The 17,089-nt window shown below is 40.0% G+C and overlaps 1 protein-coding gene across 3 annotated transcripts in view; it reads right to left on the bottom strand.

Moving 5' to 3' along the window:
• Positions 1-7,886: 7,886 nt before the first annotated feature.
• Positions 7,887-17,089, bottom strand: part of afap1 (actin filament associated protein 1) — a 243,923-nt gene continuing 234,720 nt past the window's right edge. For all 3 annotated transcript variants that reach the window (XM_061961210.2, XM_061961209.2, XM_061961211.2), the window contains 2 exons: positions 12,765-12,932; positions 7,887-8,488 (listed from right to left, as the gene is read on the bottom strand). In XM_061961210.2, coding sequence (XP_061817194.1) covers positions 8,462-8,488; positions 12,765-12,932 — 195 coding nt within the window. In that variant the 3' untranslated portion in view covers positions 7,887-8,461. The remainder of the gene's footprint in view (positions 8,489-12,764; positions 12,933-17,089) is intronic.

Below are 17,089 nucleotides of genomic sequence, written 5' to 3'. Positions count from 1 at the left end.
TATTATGTTAGATCCACTATGGACTGGACTCTTACTATTCGGTTAGATCCACTATGGACTGGACTCTCACTATTATGTTAGATCCACTATGGACTGGACTCTCACTATTACGTTAGATCCACTATGGACTGGACTCTCACTGTTATGTTAGATCCACTATGGACCGGACTCTCACTATTACGTTAGATCCACTATGGACTGGACTCTCACTGTTATGTTAGATCCACTATGGACTGGACTCTCACTATTATGTTAGATCCACTATGGACCGGACTTTCACAATATTATGCTACCTCCAAGGTTTCTCATTGTTATCCCACTGGGTTGAGTTTTTTCTTGCCCTGATGTGGGATCTGTACCGAGGATGTCGTTGTGGCTTGTGCAGCCCTTTGAGACACTCGTGATTTAGGGCTATATAAGTCAACATTGATTGATTGAAGTGCTTGTTCAATACTTTCGGGATTTTGAAGCGACCAGTCGAGCTTGGTGTGGACTCCAATGGATGCCCCTAATGTGCACGAATTCCGCGGCTCTACGGGTGATGAAGTGAATTAATGAATTCATATCATGTTTCGCTTATGGTGAAGATTTATATCCAACTTGGAGAAGGCGAACCACCAAGTTAAATTAAATAGTCATATTTCAGTTTGAGCACATAGTAAGATAAGGCCCCTTAGTTTGATATTCGCAGGTGGATTGGATCACTTCTTGTAGGAAAAGAGGCTCTAATTGGGGCTTTGGAAAGTGATAGCCATATCCTTGAGAAGAGACTATCTGTCCAGCTCAAAGCCAACATTTGAGTTATGACTTAAATGAGTTGTTTTGAAGACATGTTCACATGAACATCTTCTTTTATGGTCAAGTTGTGTTCTTCTGAATTAACACACAGGAATATAAGACTATGGTTCGGCCTCTCCAGGTTAGGAGTGCCTCATTTTTTTTGACTTAACCTCCTCCGGGTACTGCAGTCCTGACTAATGACGCTCGCTTGTAATAAAGCAACTTTTTGTTCAGCAAAGCGCCGTGTCGTCCTTCTGCCCGGGAGAAGGTGGCAAGACCAGAAATACACTTCAGTGAGATGAAGCATGTCTGATCCAATAGGCAGCAGAAGCTGAGCATGGTTCACAGGAGCCAAGGGTAAGTTGTGGAGGTGTTTATATCTTTGTTGGAGTGTTCTAAGCGCAGTAGAATGTTCTGCATGAGCGAGGTGGATGTGTTTTATGTCCAACATAAAAAGTTGCTTGGCCAACCACAAACAGAGGGGATGAACTCCCTGGGCAGGGGCCTGGGAGAAGAGACTGCCCAGGGACTTTGGCCAAGGAAGGCCTAGAATTGGGCAGCTGCATATAATTGGCTGCAGGCGTCCGGGAGAACGCCATCTGTCCAGCTGTAACATAAAATGTAGGAGATGTCGACGAGGCGTCCCCAACCGTACCGCTGCCAGGAGTCGGACTCTGAATCCAGGAGGATATTAGGTCATGCCCAAAATGTGGGGGAAAGAGAATCAGGAACAACATTGGAAGTTGAATCAGGATAAGCCTTTCTATATTTATTTGTGATTAAATTGTTTTTTTTATTGATTGATTGATAAGCAGGTGCATACCTCTGTCTGGACTGGAGCCTGCAATGCCTCAGACTGGAAGTCTCTCCAGAGAGTGGTGAGGACTCCTCTTCCTCCTATCCAGGAGATCGCAAAAAGCCGCTGCCTGACCAGGGCTCAGAAAATCTGCAAAGACTCCACCCACCCCCACCAAAGACTGTTTTCACTGCTGGACTCTAGAAAGAGGTTCCGCAGCCTCCGAAGCAGAACCTCCAGGTTCTGTAACAGCTTCTTCTCTCAGGCCGTAAGAACGCATCATAATTATCCCCTCAACTCCCCCCAAAATGGATTAACTCGCTGGAATAAAAAAGACAATATAACATACATCCATAAACGTGGACGCTAGAGATGCGCGGATAGGCAATTATTTCGTCCGCAACCGCATCACAAAAGTCGTCAACCATCCATATCCACCCGAACTAACATTTAATCAAAACCGCACCTTCCCGTTGTTATATATCTAATATAGACGATGCAAGGCATTAGTGAGGTTATAAAGCTTTTGCCTGTTAAAGAAAGGAGACTGATCCAATGTAGCAGAGACATTCAATGTGTGCCACGCTGTCACGGCCCAGACGCACACCAGTGCGCAATCATCTGGGAGCTGCGCTGAGCGCACCTCCAAGCGCGCTTGCGCCACTCAAACTGCTGCAGGCAGCTGCGTTCTATCTTGTTTTAACATCCTGTGGCACTCTTCTGGGATCACGGCGGACGAAACTGCTCATGCTCAGGGTGTTTGTGGAGGTTCGGGGTTTTGCACAAATGTGATGCACCATGTTAGATGTCCCGGTTTTGTGACTGTCGTAGACATAAACAGCGTCGCAGCTCTTGCAAATCACGTAGCCAGCATTACTATCATCCTGATTTACAACCTCATAAAAACGAGTCCACGCTGAACTTTTCTGGCCTTTTTTTCCCCTGGTCTTTAGTATTCCCTTTTTTAGTTTGTCTCGTACCACGTTTGCTGCCGGCGTTGCCATCTCTTTTTTTTTTCTTCTTCTGTTGTGGCATATGCTGCAGGTGCCTGCTCGTTTTTCATATGTGGGTAACAACATTTAACTATGTATATATATTTCCGAATTGGTTTAACTGCCACCCGCCTGAATCTATTTAAAATCTAATTTTTTTTAATTTCAACCGCCCGACCCGACCCGCGGATAAAATCTAATTTTTTTTTATTTCAACCGCCGGACCCGCGGATAATCCGCGGACTCCGCGGTTGTGTCCGCAAACCGCGCATCTCTAGTGGACGCATGTGAAAAAATGCAATATATTTATCTGTACAGTAATCTATTTATTTATATCTGCACCTTATTGCTTTTTTATCCTGCACTACCATGAGCTTATGTAACGAAATGTTGTTCTTATCTGTACTGTAAAGTTCAAATTTGAATGACAATAAAAAGGAAGTCTAAGTCTATTAGAATCACATTCAGAAAGGAGATTTATCATCTCGGTCAAAAGAACTAAATCACACCAACATGTTGGGAATAAGAATAGGAAATAGAAAATTTTGATGGGCCTGCTGTCTGTGCTCTGGACTTCTGGCCAGGGGGTCGTCGGGAGCCGCCGTACTTTTAAGATGGTGCCGAGTATCTGAAACCGTGAGTTTTAGGTGTAACTGTACAAAATGAGCTATAGAACTAGCCTAAAACATTAGCATGCTTACAATAGAAATGTAACAATTAGCATGTATGCTAACGATGGCATGCTAACAGTTACAAAAGTGAATAAACAGCAACAAAAAAGTTAGCATGCTAATATTAGCTTGCTAGCATGCTAACGGACGTACCAAGTTATTTGACTCGAAAATTTAGCTAAAGAAATATGCTTATGTTAGCGTGCAAGCAAGCTAACGTTAGCATGCTATCGTTAGCTTGTGTCGAAAGTAGACAGGTGTGTGAACAAAATGAGACATTAAGCACCAAGCTACATGAAAGTACAGCTGAGCTACAAGAGGAGGTAACTTTGTCTTTTTGGCATTTGTCTCAGAGAAATTGTGCATTAAAAGGGTATGTACCCATTTAATTGGACCATTTTTTAAATTTTATTTGTGAATAGCCTCACCATGGTAACAGGAAATGTTCCCAACTTAAAGTACCACCGTAGGCGCGAGTGAGACCTTTCCGATGGTATAACATATGTGGGGGTTCGTTGGTCGATCCGTCTCGTATTAATTGTAAGAGAAGCGTGCGGAACTATAATCATAAAGGTTGAAGTATGAGGAATAATAATAATATGGGCTGCTTGCATTGCAGCAGGCCCATAACAAGAACATCAGAAGGAGCATGACTCGGAGTAGAAACAGGCCCAAAAGAGGAGTCGGACACATGAGGGGAACTGGACCGATCAGCTTTTCAAGTATGAAGTCCTGACTTTAGGATAATACTGAGTAAATGTAACATATTTGCTGGGAAAGTACTTATTCTTAATTTTAACTAAGTAATTGAATTGTATATGTGGTGGTTATTAAGTCTGCCTAGCAACTCATGGGCCGTGACATTTTCATTCCTATCTTTTGTGTAACAAGAATAATACCAATAAGATGACTATATCAGCAGATAATTAGGGACCGCAATGTCCCTTTGGGACAGAGGACCCTATTGTAATTGTAAGGTTTTATTATTATTATACCGCTGCCTCTTTGAGCTGTAATTTGACCCCCAAAAATCAACAGGAAGTTGGCAATTCCCCCTTCAAAACAAAAAATTGAGTAAAAACTGTCACTTTTGCCTCTTTGAGCTGTAATTTGACCCCCTTATAATGCTTCAAAACTCACCAAACTGGACAAACACATCAGGACTGGCAAAAATTGCGATCTAATAAAAAAACAACAACCCCAAAACTCAAAATTGCGCTCTAGCGCCCCCTAGGAAGAAAACACAGACACAACTGCTCCTAGGAAGAAAACTCAGACAAAACTGCCTGTAACTTCCTTCCAGTAGGAATGTCTTAGAGACATGAAACAAAAACCTCTATGTAGGTCTGCCTTATACCTAGATTTCATACATTAACATCTTTTAGCAAAAATCAACAGGAAGTTAGCAATTCCCCCTTCAAAACAAAAATTGAGTAAAAACTGTCACTTTTGTCTCTTTGAGCTGTAATTTGACCCCCTTATAATGCTTCAAAACTCACCAAACTGGACACACACATCAGGACTGGCAAAAATTGCGATCTAATAAAAAAAAAAACCAACCCCAAAACTCAAAATTGCGCTCTAGCTCCCCCTAGGAAGAAAACACAGACAAAACTGCCTGTAACTTCCTTCCAGTAGGAATGTCTTAGAGACATGAAACAAAAACCTCTGTGTAGTTCTCACTTAGACCTACATTTCATATATTGACAACCCCCAGCAAAAATCAACAGGAAGTTTGCAATTCCCCCTTCAAAACAAAAGTTTTGTAAAAACCGGTCACCTTTTTTCAAACATTATCTCCTCTGAGCGCGTTTGTCGTGTCGGATTCAAACTAGCACAGGAGAGAGATTGAACCCTTGTGATTAAAAGTTGACCGAAGACTTCTAATTACGGCTCCGGTTTGGATTTTATGTGCCGTCAAAGTCGGTCCCGTCCATCGCTGCTTGCAGCTTTAATTAATAATGTTCTTTTAATAATTTAGAGAAAAAAAAAACAGAACCGTTTTGTTTTTTTGCAAAGCATTTTTTATTGTCGCCAAATTGGTGACTGTCAGATATAAAATAAAGTAAAAAGATTTATAAGGTGCAACAAATCAAATAAAAACACAATGCAAAGCTGAGCTACATATGTCACGTTCACATGTGTTGACATATTTCCATTGGCAAAATTCGCTAAATACTAATGAAAAGATAAAAAAGGGAGTTTGTAGAATTGTTGGGAATTTATTTTTTTTTGGCAAGACGTGTCCTCGTGACTCGTTTGACAACATTATTCCAATGACAAACTGATAATTGACCTTAATTAGATAAAAGTGTCTCTGTGAAACATGACCATGTTAAAATTATACAGTACAGGCCAAAAGTTTGGACACACCTTCTCCTCATTCAATGTGTTTTCTTTATTTTCATGACTATTTACATTGTAGATTGTCACTAAAGGCATCAAAACTATGAATGAACACATGTGGAGTTATGTACTTAACAAAAAAATGGTGAAAAAACTGAAAACATGTTTTATATTCTAGTTTTTTCAAAATAGCCACAGCTGATTACTGTTTTGCACACTCTTGGCATTCTCTCGATGAGCTTCAAGCACACCTGTGAAGTGAAAACCATTTCAGGTGACTACTCGAGAGAATGCCAAGAGAGCAAAGGGTGGCTATATTGAAGAAACTAGAATATAAAACATGTTTTCAGTTATTTCACCTTTTTTTGTTAAGTACATAACTCCACATGTGTTCATTCATAGTTGTGATGCCTTCAGTGACAATCTACAATGTAAATAGTCATGAAAATAAAGAAAACTCATTGAATGAGAAGGTGTGTTTGACCAAACCAATTAGCTAATTAGACCTGGTCAGTTCAGGCTCTTGGCGCTATTAAATAAACCTCAAAGATTGTACAAAACTCAAAACCAGTGAAGTTGGCACGTTCTGTAAGTCGTAAATAAAAACAGAATACAATGATTAACTTAGAATTTAATGGCAGCAACACATTGCAAAAAAGTTGGCACAGGGGCATTTTTACCACTGTGTTACATGGCCTTTCCTTTTAACAACACTCAGTAAATGTTTGGGAACTGAGGAGACCAATTTTTGAAGCTTTTCAGGTGGAATTCTTTCCCATTCTTGCTTGATGTACAGCTTAAGTTGTTCAACAGTCCGGGGTCTCCCTTGTGGTATTTTAGGCGCCACACATTTTCAATGGGAGACAGGTCTGGACTACAGGCAAGCCAGTCTAGTACCCGCACTCTTTTACTATGAAGCCACGTTGATGTAACACGTGGTTTGGCATTGTCTTGCTGAAATAAGCAGGGGCGTCCATGATAACGTTGCTTGGATGCTAACATATGTTGCTCCAAAACCTGTATGTACCTTTCAGCATTAATGGTGCCTTCACAGATGTGTAAGTTACCCATGCCTTGGGTACTAATACACCCCCATACCATCACAGATGCTGGCTTTTCAACTTTGCGCCAATAACAATCCAGATGGTTCTTTTCCTCTTTGTTCCGGAGGACACGACGTCCACACTTTCCAAAAACTGTTTGAAATGTGGACTCGTCAGACCACAGAACACTTTTCCACTTTGCATAAGTCCATCTTAGATGAGCTCGGACCTAGAAAGCCGGCAGAGTTTCTGGGTGTTGTTGATAAATGGCTTTGAGACACTTGTGATTTAGGGCTATATAAATAAACATTGATTGATTGATTGATTGATGTAGCGACAAACTGTGGTTACCGACAGTGATTTTCTGAAGTGTTCCTGAGCCCATGTGGTGCTATCCTTTACACACTGATGTCGCTTTTTGATGCAGTACCGCCTGAGAGATCGAAGGTCACAGGCATTCAAGGTTACGTGCAGTGATTTCTCCAAATTCTCTGAACCTTTTGACGATATTACAGACCTCAGATGGTGAAATCCCTAAATTCCTTGCAATAGCTCATTGAGAAATGTTGTTCTTAAACTGGTGACCCTCGCCCCATCCTTGTTTGTGAATGACTGAGCATTTCATGGAAGCTGATTTTATACCCAATCATGGCACCCACCTGTTCCCAATTAGCCTGTTCGCCTGTGGGATGTTCCAAATAAGTGTTTGATGAGCATTCCTCAACTTTCTCAGTCTTTTTTGCCACTTGTGCCAGCTTTTTTTAAACATGCTGCTGGCATCAAATTCCAAATGAGCTAATATTTGCAAAAAATTTAGTTTTCCTGTTCAAATGTTAAATTTATTGTCTTTGCAGTCTATTCAAATGAATATAAGTTGAAGAGGATTTGCAAATCATTGTATTCTGTTTTTATTTACCATTTACACAACGTGCCAACTTCACTGGTTTTGGGTTTTGTAAGTCGCAAAGCCAATAATCACACATTCCATCCATATAGCACTCAAATACTGAAGTGCCTGTTTTGTAAAAAAAAAAAAAGAGGCAAAAACAAGTAAAAAAATAACCACAACAAATAAAGGCCAAAATGTAAATTTGTTTTTAAATTTGACGGCCAAATGTCATGCAAATTAGCTACGGCTGGCTACGAGGAAAATACACTCATCCAAAACAAAAAGATCGGAATGTAGATTTCATCACTGGTATCCTGTTTTTGACTGCACAAAATGGGCATCGGTTGTTAAAGAACGATTACAGCTAAGTTGAAAAAACATTTGGACCAGCGTAAAATTAAAAAATGCTATTTAAATTCAGTTGTCTAGTTTCCAAGGTAAGATTTATTGAGCTAAATCCTTAAAACAGTGGTTAATTCTTGTAAACCTAAAAAAAAAAAAAAAGTGTACGAGAAATCATTTTCATTTTGTTTTCCGAATAGTTCTAATAATTTAAGCCGCTTTTAAAATAATGCAAGTCCTTGAAAATCAAATGATAAGGTAAGCAGTAAAACAACAGAAAGAAATTAGAATAAAAATAATTAACATGTCTAACACTCAGTTGAATAAATGTAAAGAAATTCAATATATATACTTATATAAATAAAAATTATATATAAACATAAATAAAAGCAAAGCTATTCTTGTTTTTGTTTTTTTACAAATAAATATTTGATTCTGTTGACTGGAGCAAAGCAAAGGCACAAAAAAACCCCCCAAAAAACATGCTCAACAGTAAAAAAAAAAAAAAAGTGTGTTGGTCTTTTTTTGGTTAACTGGGACATTGTAAATAAATATATACACAATTTCAACATGAGAGAAAGACAGAATGACCTGAAGGTGTTTTATGTTCCGCTCTTCTGTTCCCACTCCTGGAAAACAAAGAAAAACCACGGTTAAAGTTGTTTCAAGAACATTTGCAAGTTTGATGCTGAACTAAAATGGAGTTTTTTGACCGATGGCTACAAAATAGTTTGGATGTGTGTCATGACAAGACGGATGAAAATGCCTGAAAAAAAAATGAAGTCGCCCGTGTCGGGAAGAAGACAAACTCTGCCTGCCAACCTCCCACCGACCACGTCTCTGCTTCCACGTATCAGCTGGCATTTGACACAGGACCCCATATAGCTGCCCTGGATATGCCTGTATATGATTCTTGAATTTTGGACCTGCAGAATCAGCATTTGGGTCAACGGGGTGAATCTAGGTCCAAAAGTAGGGTTGTCCCAATACCAATATTTTGGTAATGGTACCAAAATGTATTTCGATACTTTTTCTAACCACAAATAATGGCATTATTGGCTTTATTTTAACAAAAAATCTTAAGAGTACACTAAACATATGTTTCTTATTGCAATCTAAGAACAATTTTGTCCTTAAATAAAATAGTAAACATACTAGACAACTTGTCTAAGTACCGTATTTTTCGGACTATAAGTCGCAGTTTTTTTCATAGTTTGGCCGGGCTCCAGTGCGACTTATATATGTTTTTTTCTTTTTTTATTATGAATTTTCGGCAGGTGCAACTAATACTCCGGAGCGACTTATACTCCGAAAAATACGGTAGTCAGTAAGCAAACAAAAGCTCCTAATTAGTCTGCTGACATATGCAGTAACATATTGTGTTATTTATCTACCTATTATTTTGTCAACATTATTAAGGACAAGCTGTAAAATGGATTGTTAATCTACTTGTTCATTTACTGTTAATACCGTATTTCCTTGAATTGCCGCCGGGTATATAGTATGCGCCTGCCTAGAATTACCACCGGGTCAAACTCGTTTTGCAAAATAATTAGCGCATGCTTACCATTACCGCCGGGTCAGGATTACCGCCGGGTCAAACTCGTTTCGCAAAATATTATTTTTATTAGCGCATGTCTAGAATTTCCGCCGGGTCAAACTCTTTTCGCAAAATAATTAGCATATGCCTAGAATTTCCGCCGGGTCAAACTCCTCACGTCACGAGTGACACTTCACCTGTCATCATTTTCAAAATGGAAGAGGCTTATTTCAATAATTCAAAATCGCATAAAGGGAAGAAGATTAAGAGCTATTCAGTAGGATTTAAGGTCCAAGCTATTGAATGTGCTAAAAAGAACAGTAAGCAGCTATGTTTTATTAATATACCGTAGCTGCGTGTGTCAAATATGAGTCATTAAATGACTCCCGCCTCCTGGTGGTAGAGGGCGCTAGTGATCCTTCTTGCGACTACTCGGCTGCAGAAGAAGTGACAACAAGCAAGTTTATTTTTTCCTCTCGCTTGCACTTTTAACATGGAGGATTACATATCTAAAATAAAACAGTTTTCTAAACTGGACTTTCAATCGAAGCAGGAGGTAATAATTAAAGGAAGATCTCCATCGGGACAGAGAGACTTTTAAAACTGAAGAAAGATAAGGAAGACTTCTATAAACAAGTTATCGATGCTTTTGTTCAGATGGAGCTGCGCATGGACTTCATTTATAAGTAAAGGTAAGACCATAATAAAGTTTTTTTTATTAAATGTGCTTTTCATGATGGTATCTGTCACACCGCGGTGAGGGAAGTCTTGTCTTGGTTTTTTCTGTCTTGTGATTTACGTGTTTTATTTTGAAAAGCTACTCCTCTTGTTTCAGATCACGGGTCCTTCCTCTTGTGTCACCAGTCTGACGTCATTCCTGACCCTTGATTGTTTCCACCTGTTTCCCATTACCCTCATGTTCTATATACGGTAAGCCCATGCCTCCCCTTGTTCTGTGCCAGATTGTCTCGAGCTTTCGTGCCTGTCTTGCGTTCCAAGTTCATGTTCATGTCCATGCCTTGCCTTGTCCCACGTCTACGTCCTTGTTTCCAGAATATCCCACGCTGTCATTTTGAATTAACTTTTTCTCCTCCCTCAGAGCGACTTTTGTTATTCAACCTTTTTTCTACCTCAAAGTTTTTGAGTGATTTTTTGTTTACATTTATTAGAGTAGTAAGTTTTATAGTCATTATTTTCTTCCTCCTGTTGGAGCGTTTTTTGTTAAAGTTTTTGATAACAGATACGGTGCTAATTATAATTGTCCTTATTTTTGTATTTCCTCCTTTTGGAGTGATTTTCGGTTTTTCCCTTTTGGAACATTTTTTCGCTACCTATTGTTGTGATTTCATAGTATTTGAATTTACTCTGCTCTGGAGGCTTAAAGAGTTTTTCAAAATAAAAGCTTTATTTAGAATCCCATCTCTGCATCTGAGTCCCTTCCTTCGTCCAAGCCTGACAGTATCCTTACATCACACTCAAAGCGCAGGCCTAAATTTACCGCATGCCTTTGGTAAGCGCCGGAGTGAGAAGAGGTTTTAAATTAATTACCGCCCCGGCGGCAATTCAAGGAAATACGGTATCTGCTTATTTTCTGTTTTAACATGTTCTATCTACACTTCTGTTAAAATGTAATACCGTATTTTTCGGACTATATGTCGCAGTTTTTTTCATAGTTTGGCCGGGGGTGCGACTTATACTCAGGAGCGACTTATGTGTGAAATTACCGTAAAATATCAAACAATATTATTTAGCTCATTCACGTAAGAGACTAGACGTATAAGATTTCATGGGATTTAGCGATCAGGAGTGACAGATTGTTTGGTAAACGTATAGCATGTTCTATATGTTATAGTTATTTGAATGACTCTTACCATAATATGTTACGTTAACATACCAGTTGGTTATTTATGCCTCATATAACGTACACTTATTCAGCCTGTTGTTCACTATTCTTTATTTATTTTAAATTGCCTTTCAAATGTCTATTCTTGGTGTTGGGTTTTATCAAATAAATGTCCCCCAAAAATGCGACTTATACTCCAGTGCGACTTATATATGTTTTTTCCTTCTTTATTATGCATTTTCGGCAGGTGCGACTTATACTCCGAAAAATACGGTAATCACTATTTCTTCCGTTGTTTGGATGTGTCATGTCTGTGTAATCATGTTTTGTTTTAGTCATGTTTTGTTTAGTTATTGGACTCTTTAGTTTCTGGCTTTTCACTCCCTTGTCTTGTTTCCATGATTACCCATTAGTTTCACCTGTTCCACGTTTGGACTCATTGTGCACTCTTGTTTGTCACCATAGCAACCCATTAGTTTTCACCTGTCACGTCACGCACCTGTTTCACGTTTTGAGTCACGCACCTGTTTTCGTTAATCATGTCTGTAGTATTTAAGTTCATTGTTTTCAGTTTGTCTTTCTGGTGACATCCCCACATTTATGCTCTGCACATTTCTGACTCTTTTTTCATGTCCATCGTTCACGCTGCTCCTTTTTGTCCATGCCAAGTAAGTTTTGTTTATTATTGCCACAGTTAGTGTTTTTTGTTGTTCATAGTTTTTGCCTTTGTGCAAGTATTTGGGTTCATTGTTTGTTCTCCGCCATTGTGCGCACCTTTTGTTTAGTTCTTTTTTTTAGTAGTTCTAGTGTTTGAATAAAAATGTACTTACATTCCCGTCTCGCCCGAGCCAACTTTCCGTTGCATCCCGGAAAAGCAAACACCCAGGACCAAGTCATGACAGGATGCTTTAGATTAGTTTTGGATGATACCACAAATGTAGGTATCGATCCGATACCAAGAAGTTACAGGATCATACATTGGTCATATTCAAAGTCCTCATGTGTCTAGGGACATATTATACATTTTTAAAAAAGGAAAAAAATGTTTCATTGAACTTTGTTGGACTTTTCTTTAGGCACTTTGTTGTGGGAGAATAATTCCTATTTTAGACATTTTGTGTGCCATGCTGGTAAGATGCTTTTCTCAGTTGTTCATTAATGACTAATCACAACACATTTACCTGTATAATCATTGTGAAAAATATAAAAGATTTATTGAAAAATTATACAAATTTTATTGCAACAAACATCTAAAAAAAACAGCAATTTCCATTGCAATTTTTGGGGAAAAGCTCCTTTAAAATCGGACATTTGAAAAAGGCCCGCAAGATCCTGCTGGTCGTGATCAATTGTTGTCAGCATATAAAAAACATGAATTTAATATGAATAAAATATTGTAAGATTTGTAGAAATCCTTTGATTTTTGGGGTTAAATGATATTGAAAACCTCAAACAAGCAGCAAAATCGTGACGGGACTAACATCACTAAATGTGAAAAGGTCTGTACAGTAGGACTTCTGACCTTAGCCCTCCTCAGGACGTGACCTCGGACTGGCGATGCCTTCTGGGTGCCCAGAGGTTGGCGTCGGAGCAGTGAAGCACTATTAATGGGCAAGCACACCTCGGTGTCGCTGGCGCTGCAGCTGGAGAAAGGCGACGACTCGCATGCTCGCCGTGATGTTGCTGGTGACTGAGAAGAGTTTAGTAAGCATGTGACCTACGGAGGGATTAGAATCCAGCAAGAGAATTATTCCTCAACTATTCTCTAATCACTTCCTGTGGGTGCGCATGACGTCACCACGTACGTTCTGTTACTACATTGTATATATACTTGCAGTGTGTATATTGTACATATTACATATTGTTATGAAGGTTTCTGTTACTACATTATATATATATACACTTGCAGTGTGTATATTGTACATATTACATATTGTTATGAAGGTGTCTGTTACTACATTATATATATACTTACTGTGTGTATATTGTACATATTACATATTGTTATGAAGGTGTCTGTTACTACATTATATATATATACACTTGCAGTGTGTATATTGTACATATTACATATTGTTATGAAGGTGTCTGTTACTACATTATATATATACTTGCTGTGTGTATATTGTACATATTACATATTGTTATGAAGGTGTCTGTTACTACATTATATATATATATATATATATATATACTTACAGTGTGTATATTGTACATATTACATATTGTTATGAAGTTGTCTGTTACTACATTATATATATATACTTGCAGTGTGTATATTGTACATATTACATATTGTTATGAAGGTGTCTGTTATTACATTATATAAATACTGGCAGTGTGTATATTTTACATATTGTTATGAATGTGTTTGTTATTACATATATACCTGCAGTGTGTATATTGTACATATTACATATTGTTCTGAAGGTGTCTGTTACTAAATTACATATAAACTTGGTGTGTATATTGTACATATTACATATTGTTATGAAGGTGTCTGTTACTACATTATATATACACTTGCAGTGTTTATATTGTACATATTACATATTGTTATGAAGTTGTCTGTTACTACATTATACATATACTTGCAGTGTTTATATTGTACTTAAATACATATTGTTATGAAAGTGTCTGTTACCACATTATATATGTACTTGCAGTGTGTATATTGTACACATTACATAGTGTTATGAAGGTGTCTGTTATTACATGTCATATATATACTTGCAGTGTGTATATAAACATATTACATATTGTTATGAAGGTTTCTGTTACTACATTATATATATACTTGCAGTGTGTATATTTTACATATTACATATTGTTATGAATGTGTTTGTTATTACATATATACCTGCAGTGTGTATATTGTACATATTACATATTGTTCTGAAGGTGTCTGTTACTAAATTACATATAAACTTGGTGTGTATATTGTACATATTACATATTGTTATGAAGGTGTCTGTTACTACATTATATATACACTTGCAGTGTTTATATTGTACATATTACATATTGTTATGAAGTTGTCTGTTACTACATTATACATATACTTGCAGTGTTTATATTGTACTTAAATACATATTGTTATGAAAGTGTCTGTTACCACATTATATATGTACTTGCAATGTGTATATTGTACACATTACATAGTGTTATGAAGGTGTCTGTTATTACATGTCATATATATACTTGCAGTGTGTATATAAACATATTACATATTGTTATGAAGGTTTCTGTTACTACATTATATATATACTTGCAGTGTGTATATTATACATATTGCATACTGTTATGAAGGTGTCTGTTACTACATTATATATATACTTGCAGTGTGTATATTGTACATATTACATATTGTTATGAAGGTGTCTGTTACTACATTATATATATACTTGCAGTGTGTATATTGTACATATTACATATTGTTACGAAGATGTCTGTTACTACATTATATATATATACTTACAGTGTGTATATTGTACATATTACATATTGTTATGAAGGTGTCTATTACTACATTATATATATATACTTGCAGTGTGTATATTGTACATATTACATATTGTTATGAAGGTGTCTGTCACTACATTATATAAATATTGGCAGTGTGTATATTTTACATATTAGATATTTTTATGAATGTGTTTATTATTACATATATACCTGCAGTGTGTATATTGTACATATTACATATTGTTATGAAGGTGTCTGTTACTAAATTATATATATACTTGGTGTGTATATTGTACATATTACATATTGTTATGTATATTGTTATGTATTGCGTGTCCCAATGATCCTAGGAGCTATGTTGTCCGGGGGTTTTTATGCCCCCTGGTAGGGTCTCCCAAGGCAAACTGGTCCTAGGTGAGGGATCAGACAAAGAGCAGCTCGAAGACCTCGATGAAGAACACAAACCAAGGACCCAGATTTCCCTTGCCCGGACGCGGGTCACCGGGGCCCCCCTCTGGAGCCAGGCCCCGAGGTGGGGCACGATGGCGAGCGCCTGGTGGCCGGGCCTGTCCCCATGGGGCCCGGCCGGGCACAGCCCGAAGAGGCAACGTGGGTCCCCCCTCCAATGGGCTCACCACCCATAGCAGGGGCCATAGAGGTCGGGTGCAGTGTGAGCTGGGCGGCAGCCGAGGGCAGGGCACTTGGCGGTCCGATCCTCGGCTACATAAGCTGGCTCTTGGGACGTGGAACGTCACTTCGCTGGGGGGGAAGGAGCCTGAGCTAGTGCGTGAGGTGGAGAAGTTCCGGCTAGATATAGTCGGACTCACTTCGACGCACAGCAAGGGCTCTGGAACCACTTCTCTTGAGAGGGGCTGGACTCTCTTCCACTCTGGCGTTGCCGGCAGTGAGAGGCGACGGGCTGGGGTGGCAATTCTTGTTGCCCCTCGGCTCAAAGCCTGCACGTTGGAGTTCAACCCGGTGGACGAGAGGGTAGCTTCCCTCCGCCTTCGGGTGGGGGGACGGGTCCTGACTGTTGTTTGCGTTTACGCGCCAGACAGCAGCTCAGAGTACCCACCCTTTTTGGATTCACTCGAGGGAGTACTGGAGAGTGCTCCCCCGGGTGATTCCCTCGTTCTACTGGGGGACTTCAACGCTCATGTTGGCAGCGACAGTGAAACCTGGAGAGATGTGATTGGGAAGAATGGCCATCCGGATCTGAACCCGAGTGGTGTTCTGTTATTGGACTTTTGTGCCCGTCACAGATTGTCGATAACAAACACCATGTTCAAACATAAGGGTGTCCATATGTGCACTTGGCACCAGGACACCCTAGGCCGCAGTTCCATGATCGACTTTGTAGTTGTGTCATCGGATTTGCGGCCTCATGTTTTGGACACTCGGGTGAAGAGAGGGGCGGAGCTTTCTACCGATCACCACCTGGTGGTGAGTTGGCTGCGATGGTGGGGGAGGATGCCGGACAGACCTGGCAGGCCCAAACGCATTGTGAGGGTTTGCTGGGAACGCCTGGCAGAGTCTCCTGTCAGAGAGAGTTTCAATTCCCACCTCCGGAAGAACTTTGAACATGTCACGAGGGAGGTGCTGGACATTGAGTCCGAGTGGACAATGTTCCGTACCTCTATTGTCGAGGCGGCCGATTGGAGCTGTGGCCGCAAGGTGGTTGGTGCCTGTCGTGGCGGTAATCCTAGAACCCGTTGGTGGACGGCGGCGGTGAGGGATGCCGTCAGGCTGAAGAAGGAGTCCTATCGGGTTCTTTTGGCTCATGGGACTCCTGAGGCAGCAGACAGGTACCGACAGGCCAAGCGGTGTGCGGCTTCAGAGGTCGCGGAGGCAAAAACTCGGACATGGGAGGAGTTCGGGGAGGCCATGGAAAAAGACTTCCGGACGGCTTCGAAGCAATTCTGGACCACCATCCGCCGCCTCAGGAAGGGGAAGCGGTGCAGTGTCAACACCGTGTATGGTGGGGATGGTGCTCTGCTGACCTCGACTGCGGATGTTGTGGATCGGTGGGGGGAATACTTCGAAGACCTCCTCAATCCTACCAGCACGTCTTCCTATAAGGAAGCAGGGCCTGGGGAATCTGTGGTGGGCTCTCCTATTTCTGGGGCTGAGGTTGCCGAGGTAGTTAAAAAGCTCCTCGGTGGCAAGGCCCCGGGGGTGGATGAGATCCGCCCGGAGTTCCTTAAGGCTCTGGATGTTGTGGGGCTGTCTTGGTTGACAAGACTCTGCAACATCGCGTGGACATCGGGGGCGGTACCTCTGGATTGGCAGACCGGGGTGGTGGTTCCTCTCTTTAAGAAGGGGAACCGGAGGGTGTGTTCCAACTATCGTGGGATCACACTCCTCAGCCTTCCCGGTAAGGTC

The sequence above is a fragment of the Nerophis lumbriciformis genome, linkage group LG05 (genome assembly GCF_033978685.3).
Source record: "Nerophis lumbriciformis linkage group LG05, RoL_Nlum_v2.1, whole genome shotgun sequence".
Classification (NCBI taxonomy): domain Eukaryota; kingdom Metazoa; phylum Chordata; class Actinopteri; order Syngnathiformes; family Syngnathidae; genus Nerophis; species Nerophis lumbriciformis.
The sequence above is the reverse complement of the archived record's forward strand: the minus strand, read 5'-3'. Positions and strand labels throughout refer to the sequence as shown.